Raw genomic sequence first — 19,699 nt, 5'->3', positions numbered from 1 at the left:
GCAGTGAGAGAAAACGAGCGAGCACGCCATTTGCATCGGCAAGGTCCACACCGCCAATCGTTTACGTTCTGCTATTGATAACGCTGAAAAGGTACCGGGTTCGATACCAAATGTCTGCAGTCCAACCCGTAGGCAGCCTTGAGCCAGATGCCCTTACCCCTAGCTGCTCTTTGAGCAGGTGTCCCTGTCACTTTGGAAAGTAAAAGTGTCTGCCAAAGGACCCAGTAATAAATACCCAAACGGATCGAGACAGCAGAGTTCACATTCAGATACTGTGTATTTGTTGGAGGAAGTGGTGATAGATGGGGTTGTGTTCATTAAAATGCACCTTGGCCATGGAGAAGCCTAAAAATATATGTATTGCATTGTAAGACGCTGTGAAACACACAAAGGAGGACGGAGAGCAGCCTGCAGGAGGGTTTGACCTACCGTTGGGGCTTTCTTCATCGATAGTCACGAAGGTGGCGGGAGGCCCACCACGGGACAGCTTACACTCTGCGCCCGCCCAGAGGAGAAGAAGAAAAAGAGGAATACACAGGGGCATCAGGGACAATAATACACAATAGTACATCAGCATGTACAAACCTTCAATAGTACTAGAATAACCTGCATGCTCATCACTCATGTTCCAAAGGCAGCCTTTGATTGACAAGGTAAAGTGAACTTAACAGTCTTACTAATTATTTATTCATAATGATAACTGATACTGATAACACCAATACACCAAGATCCTAAACATCCCCCTTGCACGTGCACACACAGCTAACGACAATACTGTCGTGAATACATAAACAACACCAACCACAGAACAGGAACCATACAACTCCTCTGTCAAAACTGATGAATCAATCCAGGAAATAATACATGAAATTAAACGATAAAATAAAGCGCCCGTATCGCAGCCAGTCATGTCTGATCACCCATCCTGAGCTGTCACGTCTCCTTTGAACGATGACAGAGATTCAAAGAGAGTGACAATATTGCACTCTGACACATGCCGTGACACAGACTCAGACAAGCGTGCGTTATGGGGTGGGATGGGCGGATGTTGGGGGGGGGGGGGGCAGGGGGGGGGCGCTTGTACGATGAGAGGAACAGCAACATCACATACTGTATGTGGGAGGCCGGGTAGGGGTGTGGGAGCCACGCAGAGCACTAGACAGACAGAACCACTGCGCTGCAGCAACCAGACGGACAGGTATATAGGCATGTGTGAGTGTTGAGTGCGGTTGAGCTCATGGCTTTTTGTGATGTGTGTGGGCGATGGCTGCTGCGGACAGGAGAGGAAAGGTGGAGACGGAGGTGAGGAAGGCAAGGCACTGACAGCGTAACCTTGATCTGTAAAGGGAAAGGGACAGGGAGCGATGGAGACGACGAGGGGAGTAAACACTGAAGGAAGACAAAGGGAGCAAGGGAGATAATGAGAGAGAGAGAGAGAGAGAGAGAGAGAGAGAGAGAGAGAGAGAGAGAGAGAGAGAGAGAGAGAGAGAGAGAGAGAGAGAGCGGGAGAGAGTGAATGACAGAATGAGAGAGAGAAGGAAAGAAAGATTGAGAGAGAGGGGGGAGAAAGTGAGTGATGGCGAGAGAAAGACAAAGAGAGGGAAAGGGAGGAGGCAAACAGGGGGGATGGGGACAGCGAGAGGCGGAGGCTTAAGATGGACACAAAGTAATAACATCAGAGAACAACGGAGGTGGACACAACATGGATGTTGAGCCCTCTTACCCTCAAACTGCCAGCCTGAAGGGGTCAAGGGTTAGTGGAGCCGGGGGGAAGCAGAGAAGACACATCATGGAGGAGAGAGGGAAGAGAAGAGGAGAAGAAGAAGAAACAGTAGTGTGAGAACACAGATTAAAAAGCACTCTGGTGTTAGGAGAATGGAGCGGAGATTCTAAGAGAGAGAGACAGAGGAGGAGGAGGGGGGATCAAACTCAGTAGAGGGAAATAGAAGAGAGTCAGAAAATAAGAGTTTACTCCTCCTCCTCCTCATTGCTCACTGGTCGGAGACGAAGGCTTTTACAATTTTGACATGGAACAGTGGAATCAACAGCAAAACAAAACCTCTCTTTTCTCTGGGCGAGGAAAAATGTCACAGCTTGTTGTTGGAAGTGGTTTTGACATGAACAGCATGCAGAGAAAAAAGTGAGGATTTTAACCTATTACAAAGAAGCAATTAGGAAGAGGAGAAGTTGGAGAATGACGTCAATGGTCCAACTTTTCCAGAGTTGGACCAGAGTTGGTACGGCATTTTTAGAGTGGATGAAGAGGCCGCGTCTTTTCAAAACACAGTGAGTGTTCTCTTATGTCTGAAAATATCCGAGCTTGATATTCGCTTTATCTATCCATTATAAGTCCACCATCTCATCCCTTTTAATCTTTAGACTCAGTTGGGAAATGTAAGCAGACCCAGTGCTGGAAGGTGTGTCGGCTTACCTGGGGTTGTCATCAGAGACGACAGAGAGACAGACAGGGAGACACGGAGACAGACACAGAGAGAGAGACACAGACAGAGAGAGCGAAACAAACACAGAGAGACAATGACTTTTACAACTTTTAAAAACAGCTTTATTTTACACTCATGTTTGTGAAGACTTAAACTTTTCCCTCTTCATAAGCTACGGAAAATTGTTGCACGCCTTTGCCAAAGAAAACCAATCATTATCCAGTACCATATGTTTCTGAATGTATCAAGGTTGTCCATTGTTGCATATAATTTTTATGTTCCAATTTTAAGCATGTCACTAGGCTCTAAATAATAGCCGCTAAATTTTGACTTCCTTCCAATTTGTGTTTTCTCCTAAAGCAAATAGCCATTTTGGCTAGTCCAAACAGGTGATTAATCAAACAACCTTTTATTTATTTTGATCTAGCATTTCCATAATATAAACCAAAGAGGAATTTCAGAGAAAGATGAGACAGAGAGATAGAGAGACATACAGAGAGAAAGACACAAACATAATGACAGAGAGAGGAAGGGGACAGAGGGACCATGACACCGCACCAGCCTCACTCATCACTCTAGGGTTTCCCAGCAGCCTGCTGTCGTCTGAGCTCAGCTGTGGAACCGGACACCTGTGGCCAGGTGTGAGGCGCTAGGGTAGCTTTCCCATTAAATAAAACATGACCAACAAGCACCTGGGTATATGTGGGGCATTAAAAAAGGCTGCCTGTTCAGTAACACGGGTGAACCCCTCCCACTGGGTAATGCGTTACAGAGTACTACGGTTGAACGGCGGAATTAGAACAATATCATTCTCCTGAAATCTAACAGGGAATTTTAGAAATGGAGATCAAGTATTATTTTAATAATCCATGCAGCACCCCAAAACACACCTTCCTCCCTTCATATTCCAGTGAAGACTCTCAAATAGGATACCACACAAGGAGACCTATTTTCAGAACCTAAAAGCGAGCTGTCTCCTCTCTCTAATGTACAAACTCCTTGAAAAAGAAAAAATCTTGGGGGAAAGAATTGGCGCACGCTGTTCAGCTAATTTACAAGGGGTGCACACATCTTCTATTCAAGTTCTTCTATGCAATTTTGCAGCAATTAGAAGAGCACCTGCGACACAGCCGCACGCCGGAGAAATATCAAGATGGAGGCCAGCTTTTAATAGCCACAAAACGTTCGGAGCAAGTGGGTCAGGCTTGGAGATGTGAGATGTAAACAGCGAGGCACATCAAACCCTGGTATGCAAATCCACTCAGAGAGAGGAAGTATACACACTTGGTGAAGACGGAGGAGTGTGCATGTGGAAAGTGCATGGGAATGCGGTGTGTGTGTGTGTGTGTTGGGTGTTGGGTGTGGGGGGGGGGGGTGCGTGATAATCAAGAGTAATTGCTCCCTCGTTTTGTAAAGCCTTTTAGATCACAGGAAGCTTTTTTGTGCAGCCTGTGTATGAGTGTAATGTGTGTATATGTGTGTGTGTGTGTGTGTGTGTGTGTGTGTGTGTGTGTGTGTGTGTGTGTGTGTATGTGTGTGTGTGTGTGTGTGTGTGTGTGTGTGTGTGTGTGTGTGTGTGTGTGTGTGTGTGTGTGTGTCAGCGAGAGAGAGAGAAAGAGAGCGAAAGAGAGGAAACATGAATGTGTACACACAAAAAAAGATCAAAACTATCAATTACATACTGTTGAGAACAGTGTGTAAATTGAACAGCATTTTTTAAATATATGAATATTATTCATTTCGAAGCAAAATCACCTTTATGGACTTTCTGTCTGTACAATGGAGACCGAGGAGTATTTTGCTAGAAATCTTTGTCTGCTTGCCTCTCAACCCATTGCTCTCTGGGTCCATAGAAGTGCTGTCAGAGCCCCTGAGCACCATAGCTTGCAAAGCTTTTCATTGACACAATGGGCTGCGATATCTAGAATGAGAGTGGATCTAACAGACAAACACTTTCTCTCTCACACACACACACACACACGCACACGCCGACAAACAATCCCATACCATCACAAACACACAACTAGAAACACACACCCACTATCTCTCTCACACACACACACACACCCACACACACACACACACACACACACACACACACACACAACCACTCACCAACAAACAATCCCATACCATCACACACTCGCTCTTTCGCAAACACACACACACACACACACGCACACGCACACACAAACACAAACACAAACACACAAACACAAACACACAATCAATTGGAAAGTAGCTTACAGACTTATCCACTTATCTGGCAGACCAGGGCCAATCCTAAAAAGCCCAGAGTCCCCCGAGCAGCACCAAGGAGAGAGTTAACTAGGTTTAGCCGGGGGGAAAACACTCGCAGATCCTGGGAGATAGAACGACTATACATACATTTGGGGGACACAACACATAGGAGGGGGGTGACACTACAAAATGGCAGCCTTGCTCGCAAGGCTGTGGGTATCGCAGATCTTATCTCAGAAACCACATAGGGGGGGGAAGTCGGGTGAGAGAGAGCGAGAGCGAGAGAGAGAGAAACGAGGTTGCTACTTTCACACACACCTCCAAGCATTCAGGCAAAAAGTCGGGACAATGTTCAGCTGAAGCAAAGCCAAGAAACAAATTAAATGACACACCCTGGGAAACCAGCTTGCAATGAGAAACAAGCTCATTCTGAGAGACTGTATCATATACGCACACACACACACACACACACAACGCACACAAGCTGGAGTTACGCGGCCCAATTGTGAGTCTTGGATTGACACTAAAATCCATACATTGCAACACAGGTTAGCAGAATGCTGATCTGCAGATGGCCTACATCGGCGGGGCGGTGTTGGCTGTGTGTCAACAGCCGAGTGGACGAGGAGGAGGAGGAGGAATAAATAAGAGCGGCTGTGCAACAACGCACGGCGAGGAAGGAGTCTCAAGGACACGGAGGCCGGACAAAAAAAGTGTCGCTCCACCAGGGCCTAGTTATCCATCATTCAGTATAGCTAATGTCGATAGCTAATAAGCCTAATTGAAATTCAAGGGTGGTCCATTGTGAGCGGTTGCACACAGGCCTTGAGCACGGAGGTGAGATACTGGCCGTGACGCGTTCCAGAGATTTTCTCGTATACCCTCAGAAAAAAGCGAGTTGCCGCTTTTCTGTTAGGGGTCAATTTCCTCATATTATGTGGCATGTGCTGTTGAAAATTGAAATTGCTTTGCTAAATACACATTTTCAGAACGACTTTCTTTCAATGGAATGCCAAAGGTACCTGGATGGGTTAGCTTGCAATGTTGTCAACAAAACACACAAAACGGTCGTCCTTTGAACAGACGTTTCCTTAACTCTTTCGCAGACGACAGCGTATTTCCGCAGACGACAGCGTATACATTACTGTGCACGCTGCCTGGGAGAGAGACACAAATCTCTGGTTAAGCCTCTCCCAGAGAACATTGTTTTTTTAACGGTCCTGATGGGGAGCAGATGGGCGGTTGGGGGTGGAGTAAAGTGGCTTTTCTTTATCGGGTCGGAAACAATGCTGATTTAGAAGCGACACCTACTCACTATGCAGAAGAGCACTTCATATCTGTTGCAGCTCGGAGACGATGACACACAAACCTAAAATTAGGTCTGTGAGTGGGTTGGGTCATTTACCAGTTGAGGCAAACGTCTTACTCATAAGTTAAAGTTGTTGTGGCTCGGAGCAATGGAAAACTAATGATGAGAAAAGTATCTTATGGCTTTCTGAAAAAGTAATGATGGATGAAAGTGAATATAGGTGCAAGTTTGACTTTTATTGTACTCAAATCAAAGTTAGAGGGAAGATGACAGTACATACAAAACAACCATTGACGTTCAGGATCATCAGAGCTAGGCTCGCTAATTCTCCCGGATTGATCAGACTCGGCACAGACATAACATTCAGTACATTTCTTTCGCATAAATGTTTCACAACTAGGACAAATCCTGCTCTGTCGCTGCATCACTATATAACAGCCCACCGCCGTGCTCAAGCATGAGCGACTACATCCCTTGATAAACAAATGACCAATCACAAAAAGGCGAGTGCTACTGTTTTTCTTGCAATCGTTTGCGCTTGCGGCAATGTACTTCTGTTGGTTGCTTCTGTACTGGCTGTTTCCCAATGTGAAGCTGCAGCCTTGCTTCCTTGCGAGTCGCGGCCTATGGAGATGAGGCTAGAGCACTGGCTAGAGTGCTGCCTAGCGTTTGTAGCGTTGAGAGTTTGGAACGACTTGCTAGTGTGGAAGCGCTTCCGCTTCTACTTTTAAATACTGCTCCAGTGGTAAATATTGTAATATTTTAATTGTTGAAATTGTGACTGGCGACAGTAGTTTGTTTAAACACCAGCTACGTGCATATTAAAACAAATCAATCCATGCAAAATATAGCCTATCATTACGTTGCAAAAACCATTTGAAAAAAATCACACATGTCTTTAAGCTTAATTTTTTGCATTTACATGATTCATCTATAAAAAGCAATACGGCACAAAATATTTCTGAAAACGTTCAAATAACTTCACTTGTGTAAAGCAATGTGTATTGCTTTCCATCCGCAATTTTTAAATACCCTGCGCAGCGAGTGAACGCAAAGGATTGTGGGGATTTTGGCTTCCTTGAAAAATCTCGGAATTCTCAAAAAAAAAGGACACGAAAAGTGCGCAAATTTCCGAGGGTTCTCAACATTGGAACAGTGCTTGCCTGCGTTCTATGACGTAGCATCCTTAAAAGGGCGGCCGTTGAGCATGCTTCCTTCACATTGGGAAACAGCCCTTGATTTAAACAGAATGTGTCCATGCGTTCTCACGGCAACCACTCTTTTTGTATGTACAGGCTATGTGTAATATATTGTCACATTTTGTGTTTTATTGTTGAAAGAGTGTTATTTTAACCATTGTCTTCTGTGTTGGCATATGTGAATCATGCCAACAAGCAAATCTGAATTGCAGATTCAGTCCGAATCTCGGATGCAGGGGATTTCCTCGTGAGAAAAACTGTGAGCACTGTTACTCCGGGAATAGAATCACCTCAAGTTGGCAACACAGAGTATGAGCGCAAGAAAACATTGACAAGCACAGAGAGGAAGTTAGAATTACATTTAACATTCAGCATCAGTGGGTTGTCTGCTTAGAGAAATATTAACAAAAAAAAGGTTGAACTGAAGTTTGTTAGCTGAAGAAAACTAATACCAGCTTCCGTTTCGGATGGAGCAATTTCAATTTAGTTTGTTTACTCCTATACTCTCCCTCTCACACATTTTACTTCTCTCTGTGTCTCAAATCAAACAAAACTTTGCTAATATTTATACTTCTTTCCCTGTTATAACCTTTGATTCAGAGGGCTATTTTCAGATAAGATTGTGATCACTAAACACTTCTTTCCATGTTATTTCAGTCGTTATTGTTTGATGATTTGGTTTCATGAATCATTTGAGAATCAACCTCATGAGGTCAGTGCATCGACTCCACTCTACTTCAAAACCGTATGCAGCGAAGACCCTGTACGGATCGTCATGGTGACATGCCAAGAGTCATTCACAGATCCTATCAATATAATCGGAATAACAGCTACCGTTCAACTCACTCTCGTGGTTCTCGTGGCTCCTTCCCCACGCATGCACTGTCTCAGTCCACCACCACCAGCTATCCCTCCACCCTTCCCCAGATCCATCAAATGGATATTAACTGACAAAAAAGAAAAGCTACATAAAAGAAAATGATATCTGTCATCATAAATGCCCACAAACTGTCAAGCCGAATCCCATCCTTCACCAATATGGCGGGTGTTAAAGCCGAAGACTGCTGCCAAGGGGTGGCAGTGCGAAAGCAAGGTTGGACCACGACCCAACAGTCACAGGAACGGAAAATGTGGCTGGGGCGATTGTCCACCGCTCTGAACTCCCAGCAGTCCCGGCGGTGCAGCCGAGATGTTTTCAGATTGGCCGGGGGCCCGCAGACAGACAGAACCGTCTCTCTGTGGACCCGCTGTTTGGTTGGTCTAATTGTGTGTGTCTAACCTGGATCCACTTAAAATACTGGCAAGGTCGTAAGTTTAACCCACAGCCAACCACTGGGGCGCCAGCATAGGGGAGAAGGAAAGTATTTTTTTGCCTCCTTACCTTTCCGGGGGAGGTAAGGAGGATTCTGGGAAATGGGGGACCTGCGACTGTGAAAGACAGAAGGGGAACTGTTCCAGTCCACATGCTGCTCAAAGGTGGGATGTGGCAGTATAAGTCATTCTGTGTTAGTCAAATGGCACGCTTATAAAGCCTTCTGAAGCGTCCTGAGAACAGTAATTAATTATCTTTTTCCTTATTGTTTTTCTCTGCGAAAAACACAAAACAAAGGCGAAAGAAAAAAGAGCACAATTCACTCAGAGCAACGACTGCGTAAAGCCGCACCAGGAAGGAAAGCAAAGCCAGGAAGAAGATCGCAGCTTTTCTTAGAGGACATTGTCTCTGAAATGCCGCCGTAATTATCGGAACATAATTGCATCAGGCAAAGACAATAGATCTTACGAGGCAATAAACCGATATCAGGTCCGTTAAGGCAATAATTATCAACAATTGGTAATTGACATACACAAACTGAATACGAGATGACAAGATCCAGCACAAACTGATTGATCATCTGTGGCAGTGTGTCAACAGAAATAAACAAAATCAATAAGCAACAAAATTGTCTCGGTCTCCATCCAACCCACTGAGCCAACTCACTTATTATCAGGAACCAGAGCTGTTGGAGACAAAGCCGTTTGAGATTCTTATTTGTACATGTGCATCAGACGTTTCTCTTTGAAATAACTGCCTTTCATTGACTGTCCTTTCAATCATTTTCTGGTGTGATGCCTCTCTATGTAAGGCGAATGGCCTTACATTGGGTGACGCACAAAAAACCCACCATTTCCTGAAAGGCGGCATGAGGGAGCAAAGAGAAGGCAGATGTGAGTGTGTCAGTCAGTCAGTCTGTCTGTCTGTCCGTCTGTTGCGTGTGTTGCATGTGTTTCGCAGTGTGTGTGTGTGTGTGTGTGTGTGTGTGTGTGTGTGTGTAGACATGTGTGTGTTTCTGTCTCTATTAGAGTGAGTGTGTGTGTGTGTGTGTGTGTGTGTGTGTGTGTGTGTGTGTGTGTGTGTGTGTGTGTGTGTGTGCGTGTGTTTGGTGCGGTGCAGGGTTGGTGGGCTAGGCTAGGTTTCGGTGGGGGGGGATACGCTGTACAGTAAAATGGAAGCGATGTGGGGTGAATCAACTGGCCGTTAAGTGGACAGCACCAACAGCATGTCACCCAAAATCCATAAAGAGAGGGCATTAGTTCCTGGACACGGTTTCCCAGGTTTTGTTTGTTTACCTTCAACCCCCCATCCACCCCACCACCACTCCTCGCCCCAAAACGTCCTCCTCCTCCTCCTCCTCCTCCTCCTCCTCCTCTGACAGCTGCACACTAAGCACACAGGAGGGCCGGGGCTCTATTCACCAGCCTGGATGGCGTGTTCCCAGGGCTCCAGGGTCCCCGGCATTAACACGCTTACCAAGCTCAGCCCTGTGGGGCACACACCCTCGGGGCAAAAGCCAGGCGCTGACATCTCCTTCTCCGGTCTCCGCTTCTCCTCACTGCTGGAAAGGTATTCCCTCTCTCCTCCACACTGCGCTGTTGAAAATAACTCATCCTTCCTCCTCCTCTCCTCCGTTCTTCCCTGTAATGCAGATATCTCCTCCTACTCTCCTACTCTCCTCAGTCTTGGACAAAATCTCCCTCTACTTTCTCCCCCTCTCCCCACTCCCTGACCAGAAACCTCCTCTCCTCTCCCCTCACTCATGACCAGAGACCTCCCTCTCCTCTCCCCTCCTCCCCTCCCCTCCGTCTCCTCTCCTCCCCTCCTTTCTCCTCCCTCTCTGCCTCCATCTCCTCTCTCATCCCTCTCCTCCTTCCCCATTCTATTCCTCTCCCCTCCTCCCCCAACACCTGATTGTAGCTGGCGCAGGCAGATGGATTAGACCAACCCTCCCCACAACCCCCCGCACCTCCCCTCTCCCCCCGCCAGCACCACAGGCTGCCACTGATGCCAGACACAGTCGCACACATCTGGATTCTAATCACACAATCCCAGAAATAGACAAACAATCGGCAGGCTGGGACGCAGGAGGTGGGGCGCAGATGTGACGACCGGGCAGAGAAAGAGCCCAGGGAGCAGGCGACAGGGGAGAGGGAGAGACCAGGGAGAAGGCGACAAGGGAGAGGGAGAGACCAGGGAGAAGGAAACAGGGGAGAGGGAGAGACCAGAGAGAAGGCAACAGGGGAGACCAGGGAGCAGGCGACAGGGAAGAGGTAGAGACCAGGGAGAGAGACACCCAGGGACGAAAAACATGAGAGAGAAATGAGATACAGGGAGGGCATGATAATGGAGAGGGAGATACCGAGATGAGGGGAGAGTGAGAGTAACAGAGGTGAGAAACAGGAGAGAGAGAGAGAGATGAGGGGGGATAGAGACAGGGAGAGAGAGAGAATGGATGGACAGCATTCTGAGGTGGGACAGAGGCATCCCGTGTCAGGTGACCACCGAGATGGCGACCAGGTCTTGCCCAACACCTGCCATGGGTAAACGGTTGTCGATGAGGAACAAAGAGAGAGTTGCTCGAACAGCATGACATATGCCGCTTGGACAGATTTACCAAGCGTATACGTTATTCTATAGCGTAGCATAGTGCATCATTTTTCCTTGCCTTTCCTTGTCTCCACTTTAAACTAAAATGTTGGACTACCACCCTTTTCAGGCAAAAGTAACGTGGCAATGACATGCTTTAATGTCATACTCTAAAACTCTTGTGGAAACTGTGACACAACTGAAGCCATCCACCTGTTGCCTTGATACTTTACCTACCAACCTCTTTAAGAATGTTTTTGACTGCCTAGCAATAGACATATTGCAAATAGTTAACAACTCTCTCCAATCAGGCACTTTCCCAAAAGCCTTAAAAACTGCATTTATCAAACCCCTTTTAAAAAAGCGGAGCCTAGATGCCTCTATTATTAACAACTACAGACCAATATCAAATCTACCCTTCATAAGTAAAATCACTGAGAAAGTTGTCCTCCAGCAACTTGGTGACTTCCTGGCATCAACTGGTTGCTATGACACCTTCCAATCCGGATTTCGACCCCTTCACAGCACCGAGACCGCCCTTATTAAAGTTGTAAACGACATCCGTCTTAACACAGACTCTGCTACTAGACCTCAGTGCTGCATTCAACACTGTAGACCATACAATATTTTTGGACAGAATAGAAAACTGGGTGGGGCTTTCAGGCACAGTCTTAAATTGGTTTAGGTCCTACCTACAAAATAGGAACTACTTTGTTTCCATTGGCAACTTTGTTTCAGAATCAACAAACGTGACATGTGGAGTCCCACAAGGTTCGATCTTAGGACCCTCTCTATTCAACATCTACATGCTCCCACTAGGGCAAATCATGCAAAATAACAATATTGACCATCACTGCTATGCTGATGACACGCAAATCTATGTATCGCTATCACCAAATGACTATCAGCCAATAGATCTGTTGTGCCAGTGCATTGAGCAAGTCAAAGACTGGATGTGCCAAAATTTCCTTCAACTAAATGAGGACAAAACCGAGATAATTGAATTTGGTGCTAAAACCGAAAGGCTTAAAGTTACCCAACACCTTCACTCTCTGTCCCTGAAAACCTCAATCAAAGCCAGAAATCTAGGGGTTATCATGGATTCAGATTTACATTTCAACAGTCACATCAAATCAGTTACAAAATCTGCATATTATCACCTTAAAAACGTAGCAAGACTTAGAGGGCTCATGTCTACCGAAGACTTACAAATAACTTGTACATGCCTTTATCACTAGCAAGCTTGATTACTGCAATGGTCTCCTTACAGGTCTCCCAAAAAAAACTCTAAGGCAACTACAGCTTGTTCAGAATGCTGCTGCTAGAGTTCTAACAAAGACCAAAAAATGTGAACATATTACACCAATTCTTAAATTGTTACATTGGCTCCCTGTATGTCAGATAATTGACTTTAAAATCATGCTGCTAACCTATAAATCCCTACATGGTCTAGGGCCAAAATATTTAACTGATATGCTTCCACTACATAAGCCTTCTATGCCACTAAGATCCTCTGAGATCAATCTGTTAATTATCCCCAGAGTCAACACGAAACATGGGGAAGCAGGATTTAGTTACTATGCAACAAATAGCTGGAATAAACTCCCTGAGGATTTAAGACTTGCCCCAACTCTGACAGCTTTTAAAACAAGACTGAAGACTTTTATGTTTGCTTTAGCTTTCTGCTAAATCTTAAATCTACAATGCTTCTATTTTTTTATTTTATTAGTAACTTTGCCTTTATTTTCTCAGTTTCTAAAATGCATTTTTTTTAACTTTGCCTTTCTAAAATGTTTTTTTTTTAAACTTTGCCTTTATTTTCTATCTGTTTTACTTTTTACGTATCTATTATTTTCTTTTATTGTATGACAATGTTTATATGTGAAGCACTTTGAGTCTGCCTTGTGTATGAAAAGTGCTATATAAATAAAGTTGCCTTGCCTTGCCTTGTATTTGCATAATGTTTGGTTGTATTCATTGTGAATTTGCTTAATGGCGTGCTGTATATGCATCTTGAAAACTGCATTTGAGTCAAGTGTAATCTAAAATGGGCCATGATGCCAATTATGTACCACTTCAGGTCTTTTTTCACTCCGCTACAGTTCTAAATCAGTCAACTGAGAGGTAAACACCTCCACCTGCTCCGCTCTGAAATTACAAACATTTCTGTCACGTAACTTGTTGTACGGAAAAGATTGACATCTCATGAACTTCTAGGCTTTCAGCCCCACAACAATAGTGCTATGTAAGCCAATTGTGTTCAGATAATAGCATCCAGTGGCTGTGTCTGTGCACGTGCGTGCACATGCGTGCGTGCGTGCATGCGTATCTGTGTGTGTGTGTGTGTGTGTGTGTGTGTGTGTGTGTGTGTGTGTGTGTGTGTGTGTGTGTGTGTGTGTGTGTGTGTGTGTGTGTGTGTATCTGGACGTTTAGTAACTAGCGTTGATTTTGATTCAGACCTGACCTTTCGTTACCCTTTGGCTAAGCTTTTTTTTCACAGAATTGAAAGACACGCGTTAAGTTTGCCACTTTGCCTTGCACCGCGGTAACGCACACACACACACACACACACACACACACACACACACACACACACACACACACACACACACACACACACGACTGCTGTGGGTGTGAGGAGGAGGCCTCGTCAAGAGTCAGATAATCCCGAGGAGGAGGGGAAGACATGGGAGGGGGAGGAGGAGTAGAGGGAGCGAGGAATGGAGAGGTGAGGGAGGAGTGAGGTGGAGAGGAGGACATGGTAGGGTGGATGGAGGAGAGGGAGGCAGGAAGGGTGGGGGTGGGGAGAGAGAGGTGGAGGGGAGAAGATGGGACGGAGGGAGGTGGGTGGAGGAAAGGGAGGTGGAGAGGAGGATATGCCAGGGAAAAATGCGGAAGGCAGGGGAATACGCAGAGGGGTTGAAAAAGTGACAAACACAAAAGGATGAGATGAGACGTCAAGAGTGGAAGACTAGTAAAGTCAAATCACTTATATCACGGCGATATTCCCCTTTTATAGCTCTATTATATTAATGTTAACGTTAAGGAATAGGGTGTGCAAAACTAGATTGTTTCTTGAGAGACCATAACGACATTGTCACCAGCAACACATAACGTTTTTACTCATCACCTTTTTTTTTTGGTATTTTTTTAAAGATGTCGTCCCGAGCCAAGGGCACTTGTGGTTGTCGTCCTGGGGAGATTTATGGGTGAGGAGACAGAAAATGTGTCGGTGACTCAGGGGAGCGCTGGAGAAAGGGAGGGCGGCTATAAAAAAGATCTCCTTCGCAAACCAAGATCATCCCTGGAATGCACACGACGACGAATAAAAATGACAACATCAACAACCGCCACCTTCTCCCTCTCCGCCCTGCCTCCGACCTCCCCTCTCACCTTCTCTCATCATCCGTCCTCCCTACCGTGTCTCTCAGCTCCCCAAACTATTACACTTTGCTCGGCCATGTCGCCAGCAATACATCTGAAGCCATCGGCCAGCGGTGCAACCAGCAATAATTCCTTCATTCTTCCTATACTCTCTCTCTCTCCAATTTCTCTTTCTCTCTCTCTCCACTTCTCTCTCCCTCCTCTCTCTCTCTCTCTCTCTCTCTCTCTCTCTCTCTCTCTCTCTCTCTCATCTAGCTCTCTCTCTCTCTCTCTCTCTCTCTCTCTCTCTCTCTCTCTCGCTCTCTCTCTCGCTCTCTCTCTCTCTCTCTCTCTCTCTGTGTAATTAACAGTGTCAGTCTGGAACCAGTAGGACCCACAGACACCCGGTCATTTCCATAATCAGAGGGATTAAAAAGCTCCTCCGATTTAAAACCCAGGCAGGGATGAAGGACCTCCAGATTGTTAAGCCTTGACGCACGATCACTTTACCAAAGCCCCAACGCTCGTCCGTCCCCCTGGTCACATACACGACATATTACTCTGAGCCGTAACCACACCACAATACTTAACTCTCCTCCGTGAGTATTTTGTTGTAGACAGGCGAAAAAGTAAACCAATGTTTCGGAGGCGAATATAAAACCACAGAAAAGAAAACTACTCTGCGAAAAAGCCACAGTGATTGCACGTGCTTTCAGAGTCAAACAACCAGCAAACCTTCAATGACCCACCAATGTCAGATATACAACTATTCAGGAAAGGAATTCATCAAACTGTTTTTCATTTTGCCTCTGAAACAGAGTACCTGAAGGCCATGCAAGGTTGTCAAATAGTGTTGCCAGCATGTTGAGTTGAGAGGCACTGATAATTTAAATGTTAAACACAAACAGCCTTAACAAAAAAAAACATATATAGAGATATGTATCAAAAACTAAATCATGAATTCTGATTGATTTCATGTCAGAGAATTCTGGAGATATCTAACCCTAACCCTTTCTTTCCTGGAAATCGGGAGTACTGATGAAGGGGTACTTCAGGCAATGCACACCCTTATACTCAACCCCTGCATTAGAAAGATCACAGTCGCTAGGAGAAGCTAGCAGAAACATGTACATCCTAGAGATGAAAAGAGATGATTATAATAGTTAAAATTTAAATGTAATTATTGGCATTACAGTGATGAAACACTGTCTGGTCAAAGTAAGCATAATGCCATTCGATAAGATGTGAAATTGAGGTTCCGCATGGAGGTTTCTTGAGCCAAACAGAACTGCTGACCTATATTGGAGGGATAATAGTGAAAGAGGACTGGATGACAGTCATCGTTTGTATTGTTAAGCCTCTTCCACCGTGCATACTGTATACACAGCACAGCGCAGATTAAACCTGCATGCATTATATATATATATATTTATACACACACAAATAAATATATGTAAATATACATGTGTGTATATATATATATATATATATATATATATATAGAGATAAATACACACAAATATATATATATATACACCTCCTCATCCTCATCCTCATCCTCATCCGCTTATCCGGGGTCGGGTCGCGGGGGCAGCAGCTCAAGCAGGGGGCCCCAGACTTCCCTTTCCCGGGGAATATATACACATAAACACCAATTTATAAATGAAAGAGTAAATAGTAATAGCAAAATTAACATTTAAAATCTCAAATGTTCTTACACTAATCTTTGTATAATATTTGAGTTTTACAAACCTCGGCTTCTTTAGAATTTGAAATAACCCTGGACCCTAATTGCAGATCCTTTTTCCCACCACTTGTAAAACCAATCGGGCGTTATGTGAGCACTAGACTGATGATGTGGATAACCAGGATCAGATTTTCTGCTTCCCTTTGTAGTGCATCCATGGCCACTGCAATATTCTAAAATTGACCAAGCAAGCACAGATATCTCCTACAAAATGGATAGCCTTTATTTTTTCCATTCAAGTATAGAATAGTATGAGTAAAGCACATAGCTGCTACGGAAAGTTACTTCACACATGCAATGTTGCCCAGATTCTGAAGAACAGGGTTGTGATGAAGAGGTTCCCGTTTAATCATTTTTGGCAACGTGAAAATATTGTGACACCACAAACACACTGTTCAACAACAGGTGGGACCTGCTGTTGGGACAGGTAGGACCTGCTGACAGCTTTTGGGATTGAATGAGGAATTTATCAGTGGAAACTGTCAATAACATCTGTTTTTAAAATGGAAGCTCACACTCACAACTGCAAAAGGAATCAACTTAGTCGGACCACTGAACTGTGTCAGAGAAAGCACGATGTACACTATCTATATATCTTCCAGTGATTCAATTTGAGTATGATCTAATGCATAAAGTGGATGGGAATCCAAGCACACTATATAAGCAGTACGATTTAACACTGATCCACCGTCCATATAAAGCTGATCGGTTAAGAGTAAAAAGCTTACAACCGCTTACCATCCACGATCTTGCAACTGCTTGCATTTGAAATATTACATACTCTTCATATGGTGTGACCCATATTATTGTCTTAACCTTAACTGAACATAAAGAGATATTATCGCGTTCCAATTCAACTTCATTTTTTACCCATGAAGGACTGGGGTTGTTAAGCATCAATTGATAATTTCCTCTAGCAGCTTTTTCCCAGCAAGACTTGTGTCTTCGTAGGCAGAGGGGAGCCGACATGAACAGATGGAGAGAAATGCAAACTCCCCCAGAAATGCCCCGGTTCAGGCTCAAGCACAAGAACATCTTGGTGAGACGCAAAGCCCACCAGAGCATTTGAACATTATGAATTGCTGCAAAAAAGGCATTATGGCAGGCAATAAGATAAGTGTTAAACACACAGTAGGCATTTCATACATCAATTTGGCATGCAGTCTGTTAGCCTTCTGACCTTGTAATCTTAATCCTTTGACAAGAGAAACACACTTCTGACCCGGCAGGGCCGTTGATAGGAGGGTATAACCCCCCCCCCCCTCCCACCCTGCCTGGTTGTTCAGAAGTCTCATTCCACCTTACCGTCTGGGCTCTGGCCTCGGCTGTAGGCTAGCAGAGAGAAGACTGTCATGGCGGTCCCCAGCCACCACCTGAAGAAGAGACACCAGCCCCGCCTCATCTTCTGTCAAGCCTTACTGCCTGCCCACCTGGAGGAAGGAGAGGAGAGGAGAATGGTAAATAAATGAGAGAGGATTCTTCATCTAGCGCCGCAGAGGCCATGCCTGTTCCTACTTCACAGCGCCAGCCTGGAGACACACATTGGGCTCAGCCAAACGTTGTCCCGCACCGGAGTAAACAGCTGTTATGCGATGCGTTACCCCCCCTCAACTTCTGCGAGCGCTCAGGCATCAATATGGCGGGTGTAGTATTATATATTTGTACTTTTCTTGCTCGATGGCGGGTATACGGGCAAAACGTGCCATAGTGGCAGTTTCTGGATTCAAAAGAGCCGTTTAAAAAACAAAGACGTTCAACCCTGCCAAGTGACAAGCGACCACAAAGTGGTGTGTTATTGGTTCCTGACAGCGCACTGGCTGTATTTTTCTCTGCATACTTCCTGAGACGGTGAGAGGCAATTTAAAGTAAGCGTAAGGGAGGGAGGCGCCTCCGTCTCCTCTGCATCTGCCTGAGTGATTCAGTGTCACGGCTCCCCATTGCAGAGTGGCTTCGCAAGGTGATAAGCTGGGAGATCATCAGCCCCGAGCATATGTTAAGGGAGCGGAGAGGACCCGACCACCCGCATCAACACCATCATATGCGGAGCGCAGGACAGAATCAGCATATGGGAACTCCTGTAATCATCAGCACTCGCGATAGCTATGATTTGGAAGGGACTTAAACTTGTCTCCATAAGTAGTTTTCTTCCGTTTTCCCCAAGCTCTCTCTCCTCACGGATGAAACACAGGGCGCATTGTCCGACATATGAATACAAATCGTTTTTTTTGCTCTCTCTCACACACACACACTCCGTCTCCCTCGCTGAGTAACACAATATCCTAAGTGGCCACCATATTCTACTGTAATATCCTCCCCGTACACAGAGCAGAAATAGACTAGAACCTAGCAACCGGTACCACTGTAACACTTAAGAAGGTGGAACCCGGACACACCAAAAGCAGGAAATGCAGAAAAAAAGGCTAAACACCATGAGTCCACTGCTGTCTTCTCAGCTTCTACCGGTGCACCACAGGGAGATTTCACGCAGCTTTTTCTATTCTATTCTCCGCCCCCCTCCCCCCAAACTTTGAAGCATATATAATTTGCCACATTTGTACACCTATCTTTCATGAGAGGACTGAAGTGTGGGGGGAGACTCTTTGATGTGTTTCACATGTGGCAGAGACGGAGGAAGGAAGATAGAAGAAGGAGAAAAAGGAGAAAAAGAAGAAAAAAAAGAAGAGAATTCATTTTCTGTGCGCCGCCGTTTCCTACAACCTCGCTGACACCGGGGAATAGGGAGGCTGGTTTTGCAGCGTCTGGCAGTGATTTTCCGTCTAAATGCAATTGGACAGGAAGCCTGATGTAAGCCAGTGGGTTGATCAGTTGTTCAACAAAGAAAGTGACTGGAGAAATAAATAAACAAAGGGCATCAAATGATGCTGGTGGAACGTCTTATAACTGCCTTTGGCTCAACGGGATACACAAACATTGTTCTGGTTTGTTTTTCTGTTCATTCATTCACATTCAGAGATTCATAACTGGTTAATATTTGTTTGGTGTTGTTTTGGAAAAACATACTAAACGCAAAAGCCCAAAAAAAAGGAGGAGTTCACTGAGGTTAATTTGCGATTTGTTTTGCACGAAACCATTTCATGTGTAAGTTTAAATTCTCTCTGCTACTAGCAACTGCAACAGAGACCTTTACCAAAGCATGTGTAAAACCTGAGTTCAGGGGAGAGACAGTGGGGTTCCAGTCTGACCTAGCCACGTAGCAGTTAGGGGTGAAATGAGAGGCATATACAAGCTCCCCATAACTTAAGGTTAAGAAGTTAACCAAGGTTTTCTGATATATGAGTAAGGTATCTCACTATGGGACATGCCCCTCGCGCTGTCCCCCAGAAGCAATTTTACACTACGCCAGTCGTGACTGGCCAACAGACGTGACGTCTGCTTGCAGGGGAGGGACTCCCTCCTACTACATAAGTCCCGTCGTCACGTCATCTCTTCAGTCTATAGGCAAACACCTCTTCCTCGCTCCGGGCAAGGAGGGTGGTC

At 45.2% G+C, this 19,699-nt stretch overlaps 1 protein-coding gene across 1 annotated transcript in view; it reads right to left on the bottom strand.

Moving 5' to 3' along the window:
* The window catches only part of LOC311350172 (protocadherin-15-like), a gene marked incomplete at its 5' end in the record, with an annotated part of 188,434 nt that overhangs the window by 164,919 nt on the left and 3,816 nt on the right, over positions 1-19,699 (bottom strand). The window contains one exon of the mRNA XM_084470183.1: positions 430-495. Coding sequence (XP_084326309.1) covers positions 430-495 — 66 coding nt within the window. The remainder of the gene's footprint in view (positions 1-429; positions 496-19,699) is intronic.

Source organism: Micromesistius poutassou, assembly GCF_964030765.1.
Source record: "Micromesistius poutassou genome assembly, chromosome: 7".
NCBI classification, from domain to species: domain Eukaryota; kingdom Metazoa; phylum Chordata; class Actinopteri; order Gadiformes; family Gadidae; genus Micromesistius; species Micromesistius poutassou.
The sequence above is the reverse complement of the archived record's forward strand: the minus strand, read 5'-3'. Positions and strand labels throughout refer to the sequence as shown.